This window comes from Rhineura floridana, chromosome 6 (assembly GCF_030035675.1).
Source record: "Rhineura floridana isolate rRhiFlo1 chromosome 6, rRhiFlo1.hap2, whole genome shotgun sequence".
Classification (NCBI taxonomy): domain Eukaryota; kingdom Metazoa; phylum Chordata; class Lepidosauria; order Squamata; family Rhineuridae; genus Rhineura; species Rhineura floridana.
This window is the reverse complement of record NC_084485.1, coordinates 121,589,135-121,615,924: the sequence shown is the minus strand read 5'-3', so window position 1 is coordinate 121,615,924 and position 26,790 is coordinate 121,589,135. Positions and strand designations below refer to the sequence as shown.

The window sequence follows — 26,790 nt, the reverse complement described above, 5'->3', positions numbered from 1 at the left end:
TCACTAGAAATTATTGGGGTTTTTTGGATTTGTATTTAATAGTACTTATTTTTATTATGCCATATGTTATCATTCATTCATCCATATGTTATCAAGTGCATTATGCTGTAAGGTTCTCTCCTTAACAGCAGTAAAAAAAACCCCACATTGATTTGAAAACCTCTAGTGCAGCACTGATACCGAGATGTTTTTCCAGTGAGGATATGTCACTTGGTTTAAAACTTTTTATGAATCTAAATATCGCAAGTGATAACCATGCAGAACAATAAAGTACTACAAGGGATAGAAATGAAGAAATTATGATGTATATATAATCCTGTAATAACTGCTAATGAAGTTCAGTGAAAGGCACATCTGACAGTATTGTGCAAGGAGGGGAGAGCTCAGCATATTCAACAAAAAATTATCATGTCATACTTTCCCTTATAGAGGAGAACAGGAGCCCTGTGTAAACTTGGGGTTTTGCTTTACATATCAGTGTCCTGATTGGCCATGCCTTGCTGGTTTGAGTGCTCAGTTTACCCATCAAGTTCCCCTACCTCACAAGGTCCTCCGTTTCCTGTAATTGACTATTTTCCTCCTATATGGAGCTGCTTCCTCCACTGAAAATGAGCTGGGGGCTCATCTACATGGGAGCATTTATTTGTAGAAAATACACTCTTTTAGCTTTGTTTTTCATTTGCATCATCCGCAGTTCCTGCTCAATGTTAGCTGTTATTGCTTATTCCCATTCACACAAGCAGACATTCCTCTGGGCAGGATTAGTCTCACTTTTTCCTTGTGGCCCCACCCTAATTATACATTTCCCTCTGGTTGCTAAGGTGATTGAGCATGCTGAGTCTGTTCTACTAGCTGCAGTAAAATGGAAATGGACTGCCTTCAAGTTGATCCTGACTTATGGCTACTCTAGTAGTTTCCTTTAAAAAAAAGTGCAAACATCTGTGTTTTCCTTGGTAGAATACAGCTGAAATAGAAATCTTTGTTTCAGCAATGTTATGCTTTTGTGCACAAGTTAGGGGGAAAATAAAGGCACCATTTGCAGCAACATAAAAAAAGGCCAGCAGAATGGAGGAGAACAACCAGAAGTTGTTTGTCAGCCTACAGGAAATAAAATGAACAAAAGGAGGAGGAGGGAGTGGGCGCAGAGAGGGGAACGATTGACACACCCACCTAAAAGCATCGGAGCAAAGTGTGTGCAAGCATTAGAGAAAGGGAATGAAGACTTTTTTTCTTTCCTTTTCATATTATCAGTGAATTGGGTTAGTACGGATTTACTGAGGGGAAACAGTAATGTCATGCAAATTTAAAGGAGATGTGAGTAGCACCAAACGCACAGTAAGCCACCATGTAGATGAGCCCTGGGAAGCCTGATATGAGAGAGCATTATTGGGAGATAGCTGATACTTTTGAAGTCCTATCCTTTTCTTTTGTATGTCATTTTCAGTGCATAAACTATTAACCAGTTTTACAGTACCTATAAAGCAGTTCTGAATTGTGATCTCATGTGTCCCTTGAAATAATGTGTGGAAATATCTGCACTGGATCTTCTTAATTAAGCAGTGTGTCTTTGTTTTTCTCAATATATGCATACAGTGGAGAAGGGTCTGTGATTAATCTCTAATATTTTGGGTTATGTGTTTCAAACCCCTAAACAACCTCTTTTTTTCTTTTTCTGATCAAGTTATTTTTTTCTCTCCACCAGAGCTTCACCCATACAGAGTTTTTTGTTGTTCATCACTGTCAGTGAGACAAAGAGAACTGAACTTCATTTTCTTTCTTATAATTTGTATTTAAAGTGAAAAGTACATTGCCCAAATAGCTTACAATATTGTCTGTTTAGCAGATGTTATGGCAAGAACCCCTATGAGGAACAGGTTTAAATTACTTTTTGGAGGGATGATAGGTCTCTACCAGGTGAATGTCACATTAAAATAATGTTTCTATTCTCCTCAGGTTTCAGCAGGTTCCCTTGTGCTGTTTGAGAAAGAAAACTTCTCCTTGTCTGCAAAAATAGAGGAAAACCCTCTCCCGCAAGGAAATAAGCATCTGTTACAGTGGGCCCAAAAGGAATATGGGGCAGTAACATCTTTCACTGAACTCAAAATATCCAGAAACATTTACATCAAAGTGGGTGAAGGTAAGTCTTGCAAAACTAGCAAGATTGTGCAGGGAGAATGGAATTGTGTGAATATTTGTTTTTGAGATTCTTGTTTGGGAACTTACTTACCTGAGCTGGATAGGAACATCGCTCAAAAAGTTGCTTCCTTTGCACATGCCCTAACTTGTGGCAAGGATTGGAATTCAATATATGAAAAAAGGACCATTTATAAGAATCAGCAACTGAGGAGAGAAAGCCTTTGCCAAGTCTGACCCTTTGAGGCAACCTGCATCACACACACACACCTGTTTGCCAGCCTTGAAATGAGGGATAGGCTGAACCAACTGTTGATCAGATATCCTGCAACAGGGCTTGCCGAAAGGCCACACTGGTCACTCCTGGTCTAGACACAGAAACACTGCTTGTTTAGTTACGAAAGGTGTTCATTCAGCTTGCTTACAGAGCACCTCTAGTGACAACATGCTTAACTGTGCAGTCCTAAGCATATTGCTCAGACGTTAAGTCCCGTTAGTGAATCTTATTTCTTACCAGGTGCTTGTGGCATTTGCCCATGATTGATTCTTTCTACAAATACCCTTACATTAGGCTGTGATAATTTCTAGTGTAGAGATGGGGAAACTGGGGCAGAGAGAGAGAGAGAGAATTATTTGTCCTGAGAAAGCATTTATCTGTATTTAAGACGGTATGTTACAATCCTCTTTCATGTTACCATAGCTGCAGACTCATTCCTTGGACTTTAGAGAGATCCTAGCTTCTTCCTTCAATTTCCAAGTTGTGGCCACCAAGACAGATTTCATAATGATTTTTTGTAAAAACAAAAAACAATTCATACTAACAGTGTTTGCAATAAGATGTGAGTCTTCAGTTTGCTATCATATTGCCTTATTATCTGCACCTTTTCTCCCCATTTAGGTTTGCCGGCCTTTTTATTAATTTGTCCGCTCTTTCATTTATTCTGTAGCTTTACTGACTCATTATTTCTCCTTTATATGACCCCCCTGTTGCACAGAAGGATTTCATGAAGCATTAATTAGTTAAGAATAGTTTGCAATCCGCTACAATTAGCTTATTGTCCCAACTTCCGTGCTGAAACTTTATCTCCTTTCAACATTTGTTAGCTTCTGGACAGTAAACCCTTTGGTTCTCTGTTATCCTGGACCCAAACCTTTTACAAAAGAGTTCCAGCTGTGAAGAAATCTTACTGCTGATGCATTACTCTTGGCAATAATGATTTATTGAAGAAAGCTGATACATGATGAATGGTTCTGGTATATTCTTAAAAAGAGTCCTCATATTGTTAAGCTAGAAGCGCTCAAGCTTACTCCAACTTTGAATTGTGCTGGCTAGGAGTAACACATAATTTGTACAGAAAAGAGCAAAACACTGCCATCCCCATTAAGACAGAGGTGATACCCAAAGAAACTAGTAAGAGTTCAGGATACTCTTCTTGGTTACAGGCAGGCAAGATGGCGGCATGCATAGAATATAAAAGTATCTCTTATTTACAGTATGCAGATTCAGTGCATTCCCTGGCAGTTATCTCTCCAAGTATCTACATATCCTGATCAGATATGTTGCTATCTACATTTCTTTACATGGTCTTATATGAACTGCAGTGCAGTGCAGTAAAGAAAGCCATCTAGCTCAGTGTTGTCTACACTGATTGGTAGTGACTGTCCCGGATTTCAGACATGAGTCTTTTCCAGCCTTACTTGGTGGTGCACGTGATTATGCTTGAGACCTTTAACATGCAAAGCATGTGCTTTACTACTGAGCTGTAAGCTTGCCCTGCAGGTGAGCAAAAAAGCTTAAATGAACAATTGAAAGAAACTGAAATACTGTAGAGACCATTACTTGGTAGTGTGGTTAATGGGAACAGGAGAGGTTCCAGAATCATGTAATGTAAATGCAGGAAACCTCTTAGAGTGATTCGTTTTAGAACATATGGTTCTGTTCCTGGCTAACTGGTTGGCAAGCCATTTACCAGTCTGCAAATATTGCACTGCTAGTATTTAGAATTACATTTGCATTGCGTCTTTATGTACATTAATTTCAGTTCAGCATGGACAATTTCAGGATCTCTTTCCATCATCTACGAGGGAGGAGTTGGCAGAATATCTGCTGCTTTCACATCCCATCTGGCAGGGTACTTAACAGATGTTTGATCTGTCAAGCTGAACAAATAGATTTTGTCTCTCATAGTTTACATAGAAGGGTCCTCTAGAGAAGAAGGCAAAGTGAGCATTCAAAGGCCATTTAGTATGGAAACGGATCGAAAATAAAATGGCTAATATCATAATACCTTTATTATACATAACTATGGTGCAACTGCATTTGGGAAACTGTGTCTAGATCTGGTTCCTGAGCCTAAAAATAAATAAATGTTAGAGCTGGAAAAGGTGTGAAAAAGGGCAATCAAACTGATCAAGGGGGCTGGAGCAATTTCCCTATAAGGAAAGGTTACAATATTTGAGGCTTTTTGTTTAGAAAAAAGACAAGTAAGTTTGGGGGGGGATGGTAGAGGTGTATAAAATTATGCACATTGTGCAGAAGGTGGATAGAAGGAAGTTTACAGCAAGTCCTTAGTCATGATTTAGGTTTTCAGACATAATATGTTACCATAGTTAAAGAAAACTAACCATAATTAAGTGTAAACATATTCTGTGTCAAATTCTGCACCAAGAAACACACAATCCTGTTACTGAGGTATATTTAGAGATGTAGAGGGCTGGGGGGAACAGAAAAATTGGGGGGAACCATTCCCCCCCAGGGTTGTTTTGTTTTTTTAAAAAAATTTTTGGGGGGAAGGCTTTGGGGAAAAACAGGGAAAAGTTTCCCCCCTAATTTTCCTGTTTTTCTCTCTCCAGGCTTTCACACCTCTGTGTACATTATGCACAAGAGTAAAGTCACATCAAATACACAAATACCCCTCCCCCCCACAAAATAGAGTCAGGTACATCCCCCTCTGAGCTGGGCACAACTCAAAGTGGGATTTGCACCGTTTCTCCATCACTGTCATGATGGTCCTCTCCCCAACCACTTTTCCCAGGCAAGAAATGATGTCCTGCTAGGGATCATAGGGCTTGTAGTTAGAAAACTAAAACTAAGACATGATCCTCCCCAGGAAGAAGGAAATTTCCCCAGGAGGAAATTATTCTTGGGCCTAGCTTGAAGGAGAATGGACCTGACTTAAAATGAGGTTATACTTTTTGATGTGCGGAAATGACATTTCAGCCTTCCACCCTCACTGAAAGTTTCACACCATTCCTGATAACCATGGTTAAGCATTATGCTTGCACTGGTTTCACAGTTATTATGGAACTCTAAGCCATTTCAGCCACATTGAAAGGAATGATGGAGCCAAGGCAGTGTAATAATAGTCTCGGTGAATGGGAAGCCCTTAAGTTGTCATCCACACTGTTTTGGCCTTTGGGAAAGACACTGGATGTTTTTCTTCACATAGCCAGAGATAGGAACCTATTCACATTCCAAATTGTACATAATGTTTCCCAGGTCTTCTGCCTGCCACCAGTTAATTAACATCTTGGAATTGGCAAGTGGAAATGTACTTAGTTGATAAATTCAGCATTGTTTGCTAATATCTTTTCCTGGAGACCTGTCCAAACTTTGTTTTGAATAACCTATTTTACCAAGGTCTAGCTGGCTCATCATTATAGTAGCCTTAACCTTTATAATGGTATTTGATAATCTAGGGATGGTTTGTTAGAACTGAAGTCTATGTGTTAAATAGTTGTATTTCTCCTTTCAGATCAATTTTTTCCTCCAACATGCATTATAGAGAAGAACTTTATTTCTCTGAACTACCTTGCGGGATACCTCCAACCAAAGGCAGCAGAAGGTTGCATTGTCTCCAGCATGGGCGAAGAAAGAGAAGTTCACATCATTGAACTAATCACACCAGACTCTAACCCATATAGGTAACACATCCAATCATATTTATCCAAGCCACGGATAGATAGCTTCACCAGTTTTATTTCAGCCTATACAGCTTTAAAGGAACAGAGCATCTGTTTATAAGAAAAGCAAAATTCTAAAAGTTTATTTGATTAAAATGCTTTTAGATTATGGTGCTTTGAAGTAAAGATTTCAATATCTTAGACCTAGCATTTTAAATCCATTAGTTAGCACGTATGGAATATTAAAACAGGATGTGGTAGTTTGCTTTCACAATTATAAGCTAAGTGGAATAAAGAAGTTGGGGTTCTGGCCTAAATATTTGAGGAGCCACTTCAGTTGATCATGGGCTTATAGCTGTTGTTCAAATGCTGCTTCACCCCCAGAACTCTACCATGATCAGGATTGTACCTTGAAGCACTATTAACTTCTACCATAGTAAGCATGAGAGGTGTGAGTGAGGGTGCAGGAGACCTTATCTTTACCCCCTCTAGAACTTCAGGAAGAAAGTAATCCTCTGGGTAGGCATTCCGGATTTGGCTGAACGTCTAACATAAAGAGAACTGATACACTTGTTTGTGCCTTGAGCTTCTATTATCCTAATGATGAGCAGCAGATTAAGTTAATGTACTTATTAGTACTTATGTACTAATGTACTAACGTGCAAATGTACTTTGCTCTTTTACACATTTCCCACTGAGGTAAAAAATAATGTGCAAGGATAAAAGCTTGGACAGTAGCAGTACTAGTAGCAGGTAGTTTGATGGTGATGAGAATTGCTATTCTAAAATTGCCAGGATGACTACTTATAATTTTCTGGGAAACTAGCACTTCATCTCAATCAAGTAAACTGTTCTTGCAAATAAGCATTTCCTATGTCCGCAATGCAGAGAATTGTGTGTAGAGGTGACATATATATAAGCACACTTCACCCCACAGTAAAATGCTTGGGAGTCCATTAAAAAGCAATGTTAGATGGGATGGGGGAGAGGCATTGGTGAGTTGCACCAGTTGCAGCTGATCTCTGTGCAAAGTATTTGCACTTTGAAGCCAAGAGACAAAGCAAAACCAAGAAGGATTAAAAGTGTGTTTAAACACCTTAGAGTGGGTTGAAGTACAAAGTTATATTTAGATATTGTTACTGGGTCTCTTTTTTATATTGTTTGTTCTGTTTTAATTCTGCCGCAAAGGCAAAATCCTGAAAGAGTAAAACACTTCTGGGATGGGGTGGAATCTTATTTGAGAAATTCTTACAACTCAAATACTAATGAGCTTGTATTCCCCCCCACACACACTTTTTAAGGTCCTACATACCAAGACTGTACTTATCAATTTTTCGTCTGTCAATAAGTAAAAACATGGGGGGGGGGAGAGTAAACCTTTTTGAATCTATACTGTAATGGCCTATAAATGATTTTGAGGTGATGGTGATGGCTGTGCTTGGCTGAGCTACCTTTATGTCACATGCTGGTGGAACAGGCTGAAGGATCTCTTGTTGCCATTGGCTGAGCTGGTCAGATCCCAGAGAGGGGCAAAAAGGCCAATGGAAGAAGGTTTAAAACAAGAAGAGGCCTTTAAAAAAAGGAGGAGGCAGGAACCAGCAATCCAGGGGGTTGTTAGACTCTACTGTGGAACAATGAAGGGGAAGAAAACTGAGAAAGTGAACAGGTAGAGAGGAGACAGGTGCGTGGTGAGGAGACATGTGCACAGCTAAGAGACTGCATATTGCAAATTGTTGTTTTCAATTTAAAATAGGCACTGAAATCTTTGGCGCAACAGTCCTTTAGTCTACCTGTATATCATTCAGAATTTGAAATAAAACCACAATGGTGCAGTAAGACTACATGTGCAATTATCCTAGCAAACTTAGTTACCAAAACTCAGCAGGCAGATGCATCTCTGAAACTTATTATTCAACTTTTCTGCTATAATGATGATGCCAAGATAAACAACACCAAAGCAGAGGGAATGAGCAACCAGCAACCTTCAAATGAGAAAGGAAAAATGGTTGGAGAGTAATTATTAGCCTAAAAAGCATTTTGTTTCCATTGTTATGTAAAATTGTTTTAGCATGTGTGGCGTAACAGTCTGTTTTGCACATGTTGTACCGTCTGGGATAATCTCCAGCATTTTAATCAGCTGGCCAGACACTAGAAACATGATGGATTGGAAGAAGGTTGATAGCTGGATTTCTGGCGTGCTGGTGCCTCACTCTTTCCCTTTATTTTCCTCATCCAGTGCTTTCCAGGTGGATATCATCATTGACATTAGACCATCTCGGCCAGACACCACACTTGTCAGAGATCTTGTACTTGTCCTCAAGTGCAGAAAGTCTGTCAACTGGGTCATCAAGTCACATGACGTGAAGGGGAAACTGGAAGCAGTTGTAAGTAGATACAGTCCCACCACTTGTTATAAGGGAGGCACAGTCCCGTTAGCAGCTCAGACTTTTATGTGAACAAGTGAACGCATGATAACAGACTGAATGTCTCCTCCTCTTTGGCTAATATTGGTGGTGGTTGCCGCCCCCTCCCCTCCGCCCAGCTACTGGATGATGTGTGGTCAATCACAACTTGGAGATGCTGATATCAGCTCATCATGTGGAACAGAGAAAACTAGGACAAAGATATCTAGAAGCTAGGGGGAGATGAATCCAAATTTTGAACGGCCTCTTTGGCCATTTGTTTGCTTAGAGTCTAAGCCTTAGACCTTAAAGCAATAGCACCTAAAAATATCAGTGGAAGATTTTTTTTAAAAAAAGGTAAACATCTGAACAAACTTCAGACTAATGACATCTGACTAATTGATAAATCAGTATGTAGTCTGAGTATGTATTTTTATTTTATATACACATAAGACCAAATGTATATGCCAGAACCGTGCAGAAGCATAACACAGGCTGCACATGGCCCTGTTTGGATCCTTTAATCTTAATGGAAGTATCTGAGTAGAGAGGTAAACAATCCTTTAAAATGGGCAGTTCCAGTTATGACAATCATATTCTCAAAAAATATTTGTTCAGCTGTTTTTAGCTAACATTAAAAAAGAGAGAGAACAGGAAATCCGGCAAATTTAGGGATCGTAGTAATCTCAATCAGTCCAAACTTGCCTGCTTATTTGAAACATGTGTAAAAAAATTGTATCCAGATTTGAGTCCACTGAAGAGATTGTATTTTGGGCAGAAACAGGCAGGCACAGCTCAAGAGGAGGAACTCTGACCCCCCCTGCCCCCAAATGGGATTTGCTAGCACTAACAATACCCTTTTTGTTCAGTGCCACCTGCAGCAAACCTTTCAAATGGATAGAGATTGCAAGATTACTTGCCTTATTCTGCATGAGCACCAAAGGACCCTTTCAAACATGGATTTTGAAAGGCTCCATTTCTTTATTTTAGTTGATAATTCATAGCACCAACTTTAGTTCTCACAACAATATGGAAGTTTCTCAGTGCACAAAGAAGCAGGGATGGCCTTTTGAATGTTCTTTATTTTGTGGTTTGCCCCACATCCTGATTTCAAAAAAGCATTTTGACATGAAAAGGGTACCTTTCCCATACAGTTTTTTACATGGTAAAGTGGGCTTCCATTTTTATCCCTCATGTGGTAAGATTTCTGTTTACCTTGCACTGGGAAATATTGGCATGGAAGTGTGTTGTAAGTCATTATACTATAAGTATCATGCCCCACAGAGTGGTATATACTTTACTGAGTACTTAACATTGGTGCAGTTCAAATAATGTCACTGAACTGAAATAGTGAGCCCTTTAGCGATGAATTAAAGCTTTCTATGGGGTCTCAACAAAACACCAGGTTCTGTCTCAGACACACTATCCAAAGCCTTACAACTCTTTTATTTTTTATTTGAGCAAGTGGGCTTTAGAGAACTTGTTCCATCACCCTCGGAATATCTCCTGAGTTACTGAGGCAAACAAGAGGTATTTTGGGGAAATGGAACTGTTCTCCCTGTTCTCACAATGTCTAACAATGAAGTGCTTTTCTTCAAGACATGATTAGTAGGCATGATTATCCTTGTTTTCTGCTTGTGCTGGTTTTTAATATAATCGTTTTCAAGCCTGTTGCTGAAAAGTAAGGTTTTCTCATGAAAATTAAGGATAACACTTACTGATTAAGCAAAAAAAAAAAAAATGCTTCCCCTCTCTTTTTATTCTAAATCTGCTCTTCATTAACTTCAAGTCCTGGACAGAAAGTGTCAGCCTTGCTGCTCCCATTGTTAGGCTTAGAGACAGGGCCAGTTCCAAGGGGCGGCCAGGTGGGGCACTGGCTTGAGGGCCCCTGAGGCTACAGGAGCCCCTGAGGGCCCCCTCTGCTCCCCTTCCATGATTTGCGGCAGGATCGCTGCTGCGAATTGCAGGGCGAGAGCTTCGGGGCTCCGCCATTCCTTTCCTTAACTTACCTTGTTTTGCGGTTGTGCACGCAGCAGTGCCCTTAAGAAAGATGGCGGCTGAGGTTTTCCTAAGGGGCTGAAGCCTCTGCCGCCATCTTGGCTGATGGCATGCATGCGTGCTGTGCGCTCGCATCCCTGCCATGAACAGGGTGCACATGCATGCCAGGGCCCAGGGCAAGCTGGTGCCCAAGGGCCCCGGCATGTCTGGGGCCGGCCCTGCTTAGGGATAACATTAACATAAACCAGGGGCACTAGCACTCAGTTTGTCGGCCTGATATGCAGTTTCTTGTGTGCATGTCCCTGCACCAAGACCCCTCCAGTTTGGCAGAAGCAGCAAAAAGAAATACAAATAAAGTAGGCACAGTGTGGGCAATGAATCTCCTCAGTTGAACTGCACAAATCATCTGAGGAGGCTGAGTGTATGGCTGTGTGTGACCCATGTGTGTCCATGTGCGAGTATCCACAACTGCATGCACTCTATGGAGAGTTGGCCGAGGGTGAATGTGGCTCTTGGGACCAAAAAAAAAAAAGGTTGGCCACTCCTGGCGTAAACAGTAATAGCCGGGCAGTCTAAATGTTACAATTATCCAAGGAGGGGTGGTGTGAGAAAGAGGTCCCTCTAATGCAACCTTCCCAAACTTGTTGCCTTCCAGAGATGATTTTAGACTCCAACTCCTGATCATCCCTGACCACTGGGCTTACTGTCTGGGGCTGGTGGGAGTTGTAGTCTAGCAACACCTGGAGGGCCATTTCAAATGGCAACATCCAGCAACACAGTGGAGGCTATCCATGCAGTGGCGCAATCAGCTGGTGAAATGCTCCATAGGATGGGAAACGTTCATGCAGTGAACCACTTTGCATGACCACCTGTGGAACAATCCCTACACAGAAGTGGTTTCAGTTAGGTTCCCTATGATTTCTGTTACATGTCAACCTTGACCCGCCCTGGATATGCCTTAGTTCTTATACCACTATTGAAGAAGAGCCCTTGTTATCTTTCTGCTTTGTCAGGAATTTTTGTTGGTTATCTAAAAATCCTTGTGTTGACAAGCAAAAAGGAAAAATTGTTTTTTTGTATTTTGATATGAAGCTGTGGATCTAAATAATTATACTAACCCAGAAAAGCTTGGAGATAGAACATCAGCCATGGCAAAACTTTCAAAGTTCTGTAGTGGGAAAGGATTAAGATTCACTGCAGAAATGATGAAAATAAGTTCTTGAAAAGAGTTGCTTTTTTCACATGTTAATTTTGACCAGAAAGGGATAAAAAAGATTGGCTTGTCAATTCCCTGACATTTTTCTAAAAAATTGTCTTACAAGACTTGGAAAGCCTTGTCCAGAAGCCTAACATTATCTCCTTTTATGCACAGGCAGCAAACAGTGTTGGCTTTGGAAAGGAGAGTGAACGCTCTATGGTGATGACTAAAACCATATTTTCTGACATTCCCTCCTCTCATGAGAGTTTGATTGTGTGGGCTTATGACCATGGCTACCTTCCAGTTACTTCCTATACAAAAGCACCTGTTGCTAATAGGTTCCATCTACGGCTCGAGGACACTGGTAAGGAAGAAGGCTGGCTTATATCAAGCATGCGACTGTTTTCTTGAACTCTTCTTGGTCCTTTTTCCCTAGAGCCTTGAGAATTCAGTAGAGCTGTGGAAGTTTTTTATGGGAGATCCATTTTTGAAACATATCTATCAGGAGACAGTAGGTTGAATCCAGACTTGCAGGGAGCAGAGCTCCACCAGCTGGAATCTCCTGCAGGCAGGAGGGGAAGAAACGGTTTCCCCCATGGAGCAATCTCCATGCTGTCTTCCTGCTGGCGCTGCAGGGGGAAGGGGAAATTGGTGAAAGTTGCTTCTCACTCCCTCCTTCTAGTGAGAGCCTCTGCTGGATCCAAGTCCCTTCTGCAAAAGGAAGGAGCCCTTCCATTTGTTGAGGGCAACTCTAGATCCGTTCCCCTAGGCAGAATGATACATTGGTGAACCAAAGTTGTTAGCCTTGCATTTTCATTTTTAAAATGTTCAGTAGCATTCAGCTAGGTATTCTGAAGACATCTGTGATTTTTTTGTGTCCACAAGTGCAGTCTTCCCCTCTGCCCACCCCACTGCTGTTTGCCCCTGAAAGTGCTAAGTACTGCATACATCACCTTCTGGGGCATGTAGCACCTTGATGGGATTTTCAGCAGAAAGCATCCAGTGTAGCACCCATGGGTGCAATGGTATCCTTGAGATCTTTCCCTGGCACCCATGAAGTCTTTGAGCTTTGAGATGATGTGGATGGTTGCCTTTTTCTCCCTTGAAAAGCACATATTACTTAAGGAGGAAGTTGGAAGAGCAACGCTCTTTCCCACTTCCTCTTTCATCTCTGTGTGCTTTTCAAGCCTCAGATTTACACTATTGGATGCAACTTTTAGCCATATCCCTTAGAAAAGTGAACTGTGTGTGCATCTGCTTTCTCTCTGTCTCCTTGTTTTTTTTTGGGGGGGGGAACTAATTCTGGGAAAGTGGGGGAAAGGGGATGGCGCTTACAGCACTTGCTCAAAAAATCAAATGTACCCACAGGCCTAAAAGGGCTGGCAACCCTTGATAGAAAGTGTAGATTGACTCTGAGTCAAAAGAAATGAAAGGAGTTGTCTTCATGTTTCCACATTTCTATCTTTCTGTAGAAGAAATGAAAGATGAGGAGGAGGATTTCCTTCCACCAGAACTGAAAGAGCTGCTGCGCGGCGTTAACCCACTGCCTGCTCCAATCCCACCCTTGAGTGAAGGCGTTAGATTTGACTTCCATTTTAATAGAGATCGCGAAGGAGCCTTGCCATCAACAGATGCGGTGGACACAATTATGACCAATCATGATTTTGAGCAACTTCTCCCAAAAGTCCAAGAACCAGAAGAAGTTCAGGGTAGTGTTCATGTTGCCTTGACAGTAAAATGTGATGACACATCAATGACTGTAGCTGTAGCAAAAGACTCACTGGAGGTTTGTATGATCTCTTAATTTCACATTAGAGTAAGCTAGGGTTGAGTAATTTGAGTATTGAATAAACTGTGGAGCGTGTTGCATATTAGACAAACCCCCATAGCTACAAGGGAGCATATGGTTGACATTATGTGCCCAACCAACGATCAGTTCTCTGCTTTTGTCCCAAAGTTTAAAAGGACTGCATTCACTACAGCTGGAATTGTGAAGCAGTTGTTCATGTTCAGGTCAGCGCCAAAACTTACAGATGATTAAAATGTGCTCCCAAATGCATGATCTTCCTTGCTTCCCATGGGAAAGAAATCCTTTAAAGTGGCAGGCAAAATTGTCTCAGTGGGTCTCTCAATAAAATGAAAAACTGCAATGATGCTCTGGTTGCTTGTTTGCTACGTTACTTATTCTAACACTATACCAAATATCCACACACACTGTTGGAGGGCCATTTGCCCCCTGCAAAAGTGTGAGGCATTTCTAGCAATTTATTGGGGAACTTTAGCAAAATCTAAATTTTCAGGTGTGTGGGACTTGCCATTGTAAGAGGAGGTGGGAGTGGGGTTTCCACTTCCTTGGGCAATATTAAACTAAATCCTTGTGCAAGCAGAATGACTTCCACTTACACAACAGGACTACTGTCCTCTCCTCCCCATTCACCATCCCCAAATATGCTCCAAACGGTTGTGGGGAACCCCCAGAACAAATTTAGGACGCACACCAGGGGAGGGAGGGAAGTCCTGTTATACAAGTGGAAGCCATTCTGCTCATGCAAGGATTTACGTAGAATGGTCAGGTGACATGAGAAGCCAGTAAGGTCCCCTGTGGCTTATAAAGCTGCTGATTGGTTTGGCTTCCTAGTCTGAGCACCTGGCTGAGGTGTGTTCTGCATATGCAGCAGGTTACAGAGTTCTAAAGTGGTAGACTGCCACTTCAGATTGAAATCCCCTCAGTTAGAAAACTAGCCCAGGAGAGTGTAAGAAAGTTTAGAATCTAACTCCCTGCTATACTTAGTTTTTGTACTTCTAAGGAAGGGGGATTATTCCCATGGGGAAAACATCCAAAAATTATCTCTCACCCCCACCCCTATAGCCTGAAGTGGTACAATCCACTCAACCACCCCTTTAACAAAATTTATCTACCACTTGATTGCAATAAAACCTCTAAGTGGCTTACAAAAAATATTAACATTATCAATAAAAACAAGTAATTAAAAGCATCTGAAAGATAATTAAAATTCAAGGTAAGCTGAAAAGATTAAAAACACATCGGTGTCTAGATGGGCTTGACTAAATAAAAAAAATGTTTTAAGCAGGCACCAAAAAGAGTACAGCAAATAGGCAGGGAGTTCCAAAGTGTAGGTGCTGCCACACTAAAATATCAGTTTATTACAAGTGCAGAATGAGCATGATGTGGCACCAGTAACAGTGCCAGTTCTGCAGATCGAAGTGGTCAAGTGGGCACATACAGGGTAAAACAATCCCACAAGTAAATGGTCCCAAGCTGTTAAGGGTGTTATATATACCAATAGTAACACCTTGAACTTGGCCTAGTATGTCAGGATTCTGTAACCTCATTCTAGTTCTTGTGTTAAACCAGTCCTGCACTTTCCTCCAATTCCCTGTCCTTCCTTGCTTGCTTGATTACTAGCATGCTGTTTCCTGGCTTATTTACCACATTGCTTTAGGGCCACATTTCCTTGACAGCAATATGAATCATGCTGCAATCTGAAGTTTATAAGATGGTCCCTAGAAATGTTAAAAACAACAAAACTGTCATTTAGGGCCCTGATTTGTAGCTATGGATATAATTCTGCATTGTGTTCTCTCACTATTTTAGGCTAGCGGTTACATTGGGACACAACTCTCTTTGCTGGATCCTAAATGTAGAGCTAAGACAAACAAGACCCATTTTATATTGGAGTCATCGCCGCATGATTGTGGGACTCAGCAGATAGCCTATGCCTTGGATAACGTGTATCTGAACTCTGTGAGTTGCTTACGGGGGAAAAAGAATTCTCTGTATCTTCCAATCAAATGGTTGTTATTATTGCAGTCATTTACATCTTGTAAAGATTGAACATGATAGGAGGGTAGGCTTACAGCATAAAGTCTCTGTAATTTTACATATATGAATGCAACAGTTTCAGGCATATTCTCTTGAGCCACAGCTGCTCCCTTTTTCTACTTTGGGGATACAAAGCTTGTCTGCAAAGGACAGAAAGCAATGAAGTCATGCTCTTTATTCACATCACATGCAAGAAAAAGCAGAAAGCACACTGAAAAGAAGGTTCAGTTAGTGCATTCCCCTTTCTGATAGAATTCTCTTCTGTTAGAAATCTATACCAAGAGGCTAAGTGGCCTGTACAGACCACACAGCAAATAGGCAAGAATGTTTCCAGGTTTAATTACATTGGATCAAACATTTTCAAGTATTTTAGAGTGAATTAATGTAGCCCTGCACGTAATCAGAGGAGAGCTGGTCTCTCACCCCCTGAACCCATCTCCTGATCCACCCCAAACATTCTCTCTCACCACCCACACCAGTGCTCCTCTTCTCCCCACTCCCAGAGCATGGATCTCTCTCTCTCTCTCCCCCCTCCCTCTCTCTCCTTCTTCTTCTCCTTCTACTCCTTAACTCTTAGGGCAGTATTCAACTAACGCATCAAGGCAGCACAAGGATTTCCACTTGAGCAGTGGGACCTCCCTCCTCTCATCCTCCCACATGCGATCCATGCCCTCCCCAAATCTGCTTCAGAGAGGATTTTAAGGGGCCTTCGAGTGAGAGGAAGGGAAAATCCTTGCATCAGTGGGACTGTGACTTAGCACTATGTGGGAAGATGCAGGGAGCCAGGAGGGAAGAGCAGCTGATATCAGTGCTGAGCTGTTTCTCTGGTACAGGGCTAAATTGGTGGCTGCCCCATTTCTCCTTCCCAGACTCATACCTAAAGGCTTTGAAGGGCAAACTAGGTGAGATGTGGGAGCAATCTCCTGACTTTATAATTTTTTGTTTTTATTTTTTGCTGAAATGCAGTCATAGGAGGCTACAAGAAATAAGAGAAGCGGGAGATGTTTAACGCTCCCTCTGTCTACAGGCCACTTTTCTAAAAGTTGCTGCCACCTGCTGCTTTTCTTTATGCTGGGTAAAAGATGTGGGATCCTCGTATTTTTTTTAATGGTCAAGCAGCTGGGGGGCAGGGTTAGTTGAAAAATAGCCTGTATGGAAGGGTTAAAGCCTCCTGTCCACTAGCTCTATGCAGTTACATTTCAGAGTAAAAAGAAAAATAAAGTTAAGTGAATGCCCCAGAATCACATATGGTTGGCCTGTTAGTCTGGAATGGAAAAAGAGGGACTGGAAGAAGAGAATGGGCAGCCTTGATGATATCACTATGGAGATTGAGGACGGACTTCCATGTTCTCTCTTACGGGGAAAGAAAGCAAAAATAGCCAATCTTCTGTGCCTGCCTCTTCTTTCTATCCTACTAACTCTAGCAGAAATGTGTTTGCCCATTCAGGTGAACTCAGTGGGGCTGATGGGACTTGGATCCCTAGTGCTGTGAGAGAAAGAAAGGCGAGTCCTGCCAGCTGGCACTCTGGACTTAGATCAGAACCCTGATTAAGACACTGCTCCATTCCCAGAGGCAATATATTAACCTCCCTCCCTATGATGGGGAGAGTAAGCCCCCTGTGGAGCCTTCAGAACAGAAAGTCTCTGTTCTGTCCTGGGCATGCTTAACTGATTTCTCATGCTTCCAGAAGGGAGAAGTAATGCCACCTCCATAGCAGAGGCCTGTCCTAAATAGGACAGGTTGTCCATTAAGCTGTATGGTTTTCCCTTTTGTGCAAGAGTGAGAGCCCTTGCAGTGAAAGTTGCAGAAACAAGTGTCTTGCCTGGTTGCCTAGAGGCAATTCTTTGGACCAGGAGAATAGTTATTTGCGAGCTTGGATAGATATTCTTGAATCTAGTGATGCTTAAGGTGGAAACAAGACATTATAAGTAATTTCAGCTGCCTCTGTTCCATATCTCTTTGCCCTCTCTTCCCAAACATTGTGTATTATACTACCTTTGTGAGTAACAAACAGTACCTCTTTGCACACACCACAAACCAGTGATGTAGCACAGGAGCAGGGAAATGCACATCATGATGGTGTCTCATCATGCATTGTAGTACACATAGCAAGGGAGAGAGAGCAAGGATGCCCCAAACAGCAGCTTGTGTATTCCTCTCTCAGCATCAGACTAAATCTGTAAGAGTTTTCCTATTTACTTGTTGATCAAGCCAGTTCATCATCATCATCATCACTAGAATGGGAATTAGAGAAGTTACATGTGAACAGTGGTTTAGTAAATAATAGCCTATTTCAGAGTCCAAACCTGGCACATCAACCTGACAGTTCTCAAATAAGTTTCCATTGTCAAGGAAAATGTGTGGTATGGTTACCTAGCACACACTAATTTTTGTTAGGTGCATTTTGAAGTACAGTTAATATGTGTTTAGCACCTGAAATTTGAATCCAAGTGCATAATTTTATTTTCCAAGTAGGCAAGCATGCATGCAAGAAATCATATGTCACTTTAAAGATTTTTATCTTCAGCACTAGCTCAACATTTTCACAGCGACCTTGAATAGATGTTGGCCAGGTCAGGTTAACATGAAGGGACATCTCTTGCATTGTGAGATTTCAGCACATAGTGGCAATTTTGGCATATACAGAAAAGCTTGTTGTCCAACTCAAATATAGTGAAGGCAACCTGATCAGACATAACCTAGTCCAATTAAAAAAAAACAACTCTCCAGAATCCTTTATTGGCCAGACCTGCTGGCTGTTGAGCTAGAGATGTACCCAGCTAAAAGCCATGGATCAAAAGGCTGTGGAAAAATGCACATCTGGATCTCAACTCAGCAGTTGCCCTACCATTTATTAATAGAGGGTTAACCGAAAACTTGCCAATACTTATCTTTCACTCAAGATTGAAAGCTCAGATTTTTCTTACTGACGCTCTGGCCAGTTTCAACGTCATCAGAACTGATGTAAAATAATGCAGTAAACACCTGAAAACATTAGAACTACTTGTTTGCATAGCAAACACCCAACGTCTGAGCAAATAGATGAATTGAGTTAAGGAAAAGCTGAATAGTCAGGAAATGCAGAGGAGCTGAGTATGTGGAGAATGTTTGTATATGAAAAGTGGGCAGGAGATGCCTAATGCACCGTAGTGTGCGAGTTATAGCAGGGGAACTAATGGGCAGAGTAATGAAAATTAGGAAGGAAAAGAAGTAAAGGATTAGAAATATCTGGCTTAAAAAAAGAAATTCCAAAGAAGCACTATGTCAGAACTCTTTGCTCATTGTATTTTGTGCTGATTTACTGAAAAGTAGTATGTATGCAAGCCCAGTTCAGTGAGACATTACTTTTTAACAATGCTAAATATATAACTTTACCAGAAGCAGAGTGAGGATTGCTGGTATGCTCATCTGCATACCAGTACCCAGACTGCAATAGTTTTACTGCTCAACTAGGCTCGTTTTGGAAACAAGCTGAAGGCATTTCCTTATGCTTGCTACACTTGCCTTTAGAGAGTCACTGGTGGATTTACTGGACAGATGGGTGTTCAAATCCCTACTCAGCTGTAAAAGTCACTGGTCTTGGCCTAACTTCACAGAGTTGTTGTGAGAATAAAATGGGAGAAGCCACCTTGGAAGGGCAGGGTACAGATGCGATAAACAGTAATCAGTGCAAGGCTGCTCTTGATGGCATGATTAGATTTTCTGATCAGCAACTCGAATCTCAGACCCAAACAGATTTAATAGAAAGTAAGTTTTTACTTTTGTCTTCCTTTGTTAAAGATTGTCATCCATCTTTCGTCACCAATTGAAACCAGCGGTTGGGCAGTTGATTATGAAGACATGGAATCAGGGGATAATGGATTTGCTGGTGACACTGATGAAACAGACTTTATATTTTCCAGCCGGACTGAAATTGTTCGGGTATGTAACAATTATCCATTGTATGGCTGCATAAAGAAAATGCACCCGTGAAATTTGAAACAGTGACACACAAAAACTAGATATTTCCATGTTTGTGAACCACTATTTCTTTTTAAATATTGAAATAAACACTTCCATAGACTGTGCTGTCTTCTTCTCTTATGTGAACATTCTGCAGCCAATGTTTGTGCAAAAACACTGTCAATGCCCCACCACCACAATGTTATTTTTTTTCTGCCTACTGAAATTGGTTTGTTTTTCTTGTTTTAGTTCAATTGCACATTCCATCAGATGAAAGCTCCTAAATCTCCTATGTACTGGCCAACTGAAACACGCATTGGCAATGTGACCTTTGGCATGGAACTTTACGAAACAGGCCTCTTCCATACCCCAACCCAAGGATTCTTCTCTGTTGCAGAGAACAGCCAGATTTTTGTTGAGGTAAAGATCAATGACAGTAATAGAAATCAATGAAATGTTCTCCAGGAACATTGAAGCCCAGCTAAGTCTGTTCTTGTCTGCCCTAAGCTGCAACTGCACTATGGCCTCAGGCAGACAGATATGTTCTCTTGCGGTTTCTGAGAAGGGAGATTGTAGAGATCATGAGAGACAAAACACTTGCATGGCAGAGACCAAAGTATCTTCTCAGCATGGGCAAGTTCAGTGCAAATATGTGTGTCACGCTCGTCAAGTCCTTGATGAAACAGCATTCATTGAAGAGTGTGGCAAAACACAATCAAACCATTTTTCTAACCTTAGTTCAAAGAGCTGTCAGCAAAGAATAAGAATTCATTTTATTTAGCATTATGGCTTAATTCCACCTGCGAGAGAGAGATTGCATCTGTCCCAAATCTTAAACAAAGCTGGATTAAGATCCAGACATATATCATACTGTCCTTCCTCCAATGAGCTCAGGGTGGTGTATGTGGTTCCCCACCATCACCACTCGCCCCATTTTATCCTCAAATCAACCCCATTAAGTAAATTAGGGAGAGGGAGAGTGAATGGCCCAAATCAACCCAGTGGGACTTGTGCCTGTAATGGGGATTTGAACTGGGTTTCCCTGATACTAATCACTACACCACACTGGCTTTCATGCTGTTGGGAAGTTCACACTAATTTGCTGAGCTGGAGAGCCAATAGGTACAAGACAATATATGATATTTTATCCTAGCAGCTCCTGCTAAGGATTTGGGAATGGAAGTACTTAACCAGGTGTATATCTTGCTGCTGCTACTACTTTCTCATAAATTGGCAGGGGCAACGTGGAAGAAGTAAGCATGTGGGACACGTGTGAGCAACTTTGTGGCCTTGACTCACATTGGTCCAGTGATGTGTCCCCAAAATATTCAATGTCTCCAAAGCAGCCAAGTGACCTTCTTCATTTCCCATCCATGGCTGCATAAGCCCTTCTCAATTATTATTTTTTTAGAGTGTTCAGATTTACAGATGTCCCACAGAGTTTTCAGTGTAATGCCTCACAACTAAACTGAGTCCCCAAATTCATTCAGAATCTTGATGGGAAGGTGAATTTGAACTAGGAATAAGATCTCCCTCCTTCCTCGTGTTTTCTATTTTTATAAGAGCAACTTAGTGCAATAAAATATCCTGGGGTTCATGTCTTCCAAAATACATGTTGACTTCTAGGCCAGCCATGTTTTTCAGTGAATAGCAGGAAATTCAGTTTAATTCAAATTCAGCCCCTCCCCACAGAAACAAGGGTGAAGGATGGGACCTGCTGGCTATAGTGAAGTTTATTATTGGGTATGCTGTCCACAGCTCTGATAGGCTAGCAGAGGAGATAGACAGAAAAGACTCCAGGGAGTCTCTGAATGATACAAAATTTATTAATATAACTGTAGGGGATACCAGGAGAGCCAATGTGGTGTAATGGTTAGAGTGTTGGACTACGACCTGGGAGACCAGAGTTTGAATCCCCACACAGCCATGAAGCTCACTGGGTGACCTTGGGCCAGTCACTGCCTCTCAGCCTCAGAGGAAGGCAATGGTAAACCACCCCTGAATACTGCTTACCATGAAAATCCTATTCATAGGGCTGCCCTAAGTCAGAATCGACTTGAACGTAGTCCCAGGGGATACCAGACTGCTGGGTACAGTTCTGGATTTTAGGCAGAAAAAAAAATACTGGTAGGGCTCTGCCCCACTTTACAATTGTGAACAGCCTCTCATGATGGCCCCTGGGATATCAGGTGCCATATGGTTGTGCCCTTTACTAGAAATACCTTTAAATATACCAAATGACATTTAATTACAACACTGGGAGGTAAATACTCATGGGGAAGACAGCTTCCACTTTTAGTCTGTGTGTATTTTAAATTTTGCCTATTTTAATTGCTTCCAGCTATAAAAATGAATTTCTTGTAATTTACTTTGCAATTTATGTATTCTCTCTCTCCCCCTTCCCCCTTGATCAGATCATATCTCAGTGGCATGTGCAGCATTATGTGCTGCACTGGTGCATCTCAACCACCACAGTCTCCAAGCACATCCAAGATTATAGAGCACCACCCAGCTGCTATGTCACACAACTAGCAACACTTTTGTGGGAGCAGTTGCAACAGCCCCTCGTGAGGAGCTGCATGCTTGTGGTGCCCTATTCCCTCATCAGAAGCTGTTGCAACAACTCTAATCAGTCTTTCCATTAGTACAAATGTTTTGTTGCATGACAGCTGGCCTGTGTGTTCTCCCAGTCCCTGGGTATGCTTGGGTTTTGCTGGGATTGGCTTCCTGCTCTGGCACAGAGGAGTTGAAGCCAATGCAGTGGAGAATGTGTGTGGACTGTGCCCTATTGCGAAACTGAAGCAACACTGAAACATACTTCAAATGAGTTGGGTGTTTCTTTAAAAAGTGTGTTTTTACACTCATAAAAACTGTCATTTCTTTCGGCATACTGGGATGAGGCCCACTGGCTCTAGATCTCCAGCTGGCCTAACTGTTCATTCTTTGGACAGATGTTATAATTTTTTCATCACCTGTACTGGCACAAGCTTGATTTTCTCCTTTCTGCACAGTGGAAAATTTATATCTGTGCCTGACATCTGTTCCCTATCCTCCAATGACAGAAATTAATTTTTTGTTTTCGGAATGCTAGCCTCTTTAGTCAATAAATTACTGATGACATAATCTGCAAGAGGTCTCTGTTTCTTCCTTCTGCGTAAACACTTTGTGCATAATGGCTTTCTTTCTTTAAATCCCCACATGTATATGGACCTCTGCTTCATGATCCCTAGGATCATAGCCTTTAATGCACATTTTCCCCATATTCTTTTGAGAAAGTAGGGTGGGGTTTTTTTTTAACACTTTGTTTGATTTATAGCCTAAATTGTCACAAGAACATAGGAGTGGTAACAGCACTTCTAGGTATAGTTCCTCTCACTGATGGGCCCACTCTTTGTGAGACAGAGCAAAGAATTTTGGGTCATTTAAGTCGGGGTGTGGAGAGACGATAACAAAGTAAAGGTTAAAAGTCAAATAATATGGAAATAAAAAATGACAACTGGCAATGGCTTACGGTCAGTTGTTTTGCCCCTTTCACAATTATATGAAAGGCCGAAATCCCACCCTCCCCTCCAATAGTTGCCTTTCCATGAGAGACCATTCCAGATGGAGGAGTAAGTAACAGTTCTTCACTGTATTGCTCCACTCCAAGTAGCTCTCAACCAGAAGGGTAGCCAAAGTGATGCCCTCCAGATGTTATTGGACTTCAGTGGTCAGAGATTATGGGAGTCCCAACATCTAGAGGGCACGACATTGGCAACCCCAGCTCTACCAATTGATAGCATGCAGTATTCAGCTCTTGCTTGTCCCTATGAGAATCCCAGTTGTTAAGAAAAAAAAACCCTACATAAATAAGTTTCTAACCCTTATGGTTGAAGGGAAGTGCTCAAAGAAGGCAAGAAAGAAAGTGAAGTGAAATCTGTTAAGTGTTATGCAGTGGAGTCCTAAGTATGTTTACTCAGAAATAAGAGCCCTTGTGCTCAGTGAGGCACACTGATTCCCTAGTAAGTTTGTTTAGGATTGCAGCCTAAAGCTCTCATAATTTCTCAATCTGGGTATCAAGTTTCCTCAGGAATGAAATGGGTTTTTGACAGCTCTGCTAAGTTTTCCAGAGTAAGATTCTTATAAAACTGCAATTTTTGTAACAATAGTTGGGCATCCCATGTGACATGCCAAATATATATCAATGCTGTGCAACTCGGTATCCTTAGCAGCAGCCACCTGTCTTGTGTTCTAATTCTTACATGGAGCTTAATGCTGATTAAATTGCCCTCTCCTCCTCTAGATGCTCTTCCTTGGATGTCTTCTTCATCAGCCAGTGTGGTGTAATGGTTAGAGTGTTGGACTGGGACCTGGGAGACCAGGGTTCAAATCCCCACTTGCCCATGAAGCTCACTGGGTGACCTTGGGTCAGTCACTGCCTCTCACCCTAACCTACCTCACAGGGTTGTTGTGAGAATGAAATTGGGAGGAGGAGAACCATGTTTGTATGCCACCTTGAGCTTTTTGAAGGAAAAGTGGGATATAAATATAGTAATAAATTAATAGAATATATGGAAGCCATTCCAGAACAGACATTATTATCCGCTTATTATAGAGGTGAAAATGTACCCTTAGCATCATCATCTCCCTCTCCCCCTCTCTCTCTCTGTCTCACACTCTCAGCATTATCTGTATTTCGTTTGGAAGATCATTACTTTTACTGAGTGAGTGTGTATTGGTTTGTCAGAAAATAGCACAGAGATGCTGTATAATTATATCAGGAATCAAATTACAATGGTTACAGTTTCACTTTTGGGTTATCATGCAGTACAACTAGCATGCCCTAGCCTCTGTAGGGGTATTTGGGACTGTTTGGAATCAGTTGCCAGGATACCTATTCAGACACAACGGCCACATTAGCACATCATGCTAAGCCATGGTTTGTTTTAAGAATGGTTTGTTGAACAACCTAGGATCAGGCTCACGTACAAGCAAAGTAACCACAGCTTGTTTCACCTAGGTTTGGTATTGTTTCCTTCTGTCTCTTGCCTCATGCCTCTGTAGGCAGGTGAGTATCTGGAATGGGGCATCAGAACAAACCAGGATTAAGCCAGGTTCCAACATTATGAGAAACCACCATTAACACAAGCAAACTTCAGATTCTGATTTGTTGCCCACAAACAAGCCATAATTGGCTGAGGTGAGTTTAGATGTACAGATAAACCAAAATTAAACTAAACAAGCAATGCCTCAGGGTTACATGTGAACCAAGCCAGTGCAAGGTTTTGTTGTTGTTTGCGCCAGTAATTAGTTGAATTCAACTAGCGAATCTCTCCTTGTTTATATATTGCTGCTGTCACTTTTATTGAAATGTTAGCATGAAGAAGTTCAATTGTATTCTGCTATTGTTTGGAGACATTTTGATTTTGAAAATTCTTGGAGCTTAGTGGAATAAAGACCTTTCAAATACAGCAACCTTTTAACTGTGCCTCCACATTTTTTAGAAAGTGGAGATAAATATAGGCAAAGGTGGAAACTTTTTCACTAGATTTTCCAGGTGGGTACAAGGAACGAATGCCTATGAGCTAAGGTCAGCAATTTCTGATTTGCTTTTCTATTATTATCAGAGCTACTCTGCAAAGCACCTTCAACATGAAAAAAGACAGTAATTCTGAGACAAAGCTAAATGTATAATATTAATTACAAAATCTGTTTTCTTTCTGCTGCAGATATCTATGACCAAGGCTGAAAGATCCCTGGGCTTTGCAATCCAAACTTGCTTTATTTCTCCACATTCATACCCTGATAAGATGTCAGAGTACACAGTTATTGAAAATATTTGTCCCAAAGATGAATCTGTAAAGTTCTACAATATCCCAGCTAATTTTCCAACACAAAATGCACAAACGGACAAAAAGAGGTTTAGCTTTATGTTCAAATCCATATTCAACACCTCCCTTCTCTTTCTTCACTGTGAGGTGACTTTATGCACAAAGAAAGAAAAAGGTGCTCAAGGACTGGCCAAGGTCAGTATTTGATAACGTTTACTTACGCTTTAGATTGGTCAGCAGCATTTGTTGTGGTAGACAGAGGCCCTCTTTGGACTAAACGGAAAGATACAAATGTAGATTGAAGACTGCTAGTTTTGATCCAGCAACTGTAGATTGGTACATACATAGGAATGAGGTATGGTTTGGAGGGATGTCTAACCAAAACTGTTAACATCAGTAGAACAGTAATCAAGGCTTAATTTTACTTTAGCATACACACACACCTCCCTGATAGTCTTTCTTAACATGTCATGCTGGTGCAGAGACTGGAGGTGTTAACTTTACTGTGACTGCACCAGTCATCCTCTATATCTTTGCAGCAGGGTGCATGATGCCATGCCAGGGCCCAGGAGCTAAGCATTTGTTTCTTTAAGGGAAATCAATTAACAGTTACACAGGGAAAGGCAAAGGAAGGAAGGATTAATGTATTTATTTCTTGCAACTCTCTGGAAGTAAAACAAATATTGGCCCATTTCACATGTAACGTTAAGCCAAACTGGCTTAGTGTGAACCAGCAAACATGCAGGTTTCTGGAATGAAGATCATGGCTGCAGCATTCCTTTCTCTGTCCTGCTGCACTGTCCAGGCTTAAACCATGGTTTGGCTTAGCAGTACATCCAAACTCAGGCTTTTGGTTTGTCTCCCCCAGACAAACTATGAGCAATAAACCAAGGACAAACCTTGGCTACAGCTTGTGCTTTGTTTGGAGCTAGACAAGCCATGAGCCTGGGCTCAGGACTAGCACTAAGCCAAACTGTGGCTTAACCTTGGATTATGCATAGGGTTGCCAGGTCTCCAGTTTTTGCCCGGAGACTCCAGATTTTTGGGATGCTCTCTGGGTCTCCGGGTGAGTCACCTTAATCTCCAGACTCTCAGCTTTCATTTTTTAAAAAAAGTAAGTTTCTAGGTGGTCTGGTTCACGAAATATATACCAAAACCTCAGCCACCGCCCCACAACTTAAGTTAAAAAAGCTCATAGCTGGCTGCTCTAATCCCACCCTTTCAGATTTGTAGCCAATAAGTGAAGTCAGAGTTGTGATTGACAAGGCCATAGTTAGACCCTTGCGCAAGTTAGAAAACTTGTTTTTTCCTGCTTATCTGAAAATCTCATAATTGAGTAAGTATATAGCTTTCAGTGTTTTTCTCTTGTGTGCAGGAGTCAAACAAGCTTAAAGTTTCCTGGGCTGTTGAAGAGGCCAGTGTTTTGAAAACCTTCCCAATATGAAGCTTTAATACGATACTTGCTTTTCTGGGAGTAAAGCTGCAATGCTAATCCCACATACCCAGAGTAAACTCCATTGAATTCAATAGGACTTACTTTTAAGTAGATATGGTTAGGC

At 41.4% G+C, this 26,790-nt stretch overlaps 1 protein-coding gene across 2 annotated transcripts in view; it reads left to right on the top strand.

Moving 5' to 3' along the window:
• Positions 1-26,790, top strand: part of TGFBR3 (transforming growth factor beta receptor 3) — a 215,683-nt gene that overhangs the window by 162,981 nt on the left and 25,912 nt on the right. For both annotated transcript variants that reach the window (XM_061633658.1, XM_061633659.1), the window contains exons 5-13: positions 1,954-2,137; positions 5,889-6,057; positions 8,273-8,420; positions 11,809-11,998; positions 13,107-13,420; positions 15,251-15,400; positions 19,260-19,400; positions 19,671-19,841; positions 25,130-25,426. In XM_061633658.1, coding sequence (XP_061489642.1) covers positions 1,954-2,137; positions 5,889-6,057; positions 8,273-8,420; positions 11,809-11,998; positions 13,107-13,420; positions 15,251-15,400; positions 19,260-19,400; positions 19,671-19,841; positions 25,130-25,426 — 1,764 coding nt within the window. The remainder of the gene's footprint in view (positions 1-1,953; positions 2,138-5,888; positions 6,058-8,272; positions 8,421-11,808; positions 11,999-13,106; positions 13,421-15,250; positions 15,401-19,259; positions 19,401-19,670; positions 19,842-25,129; positions 25,427-26,790) is intronic.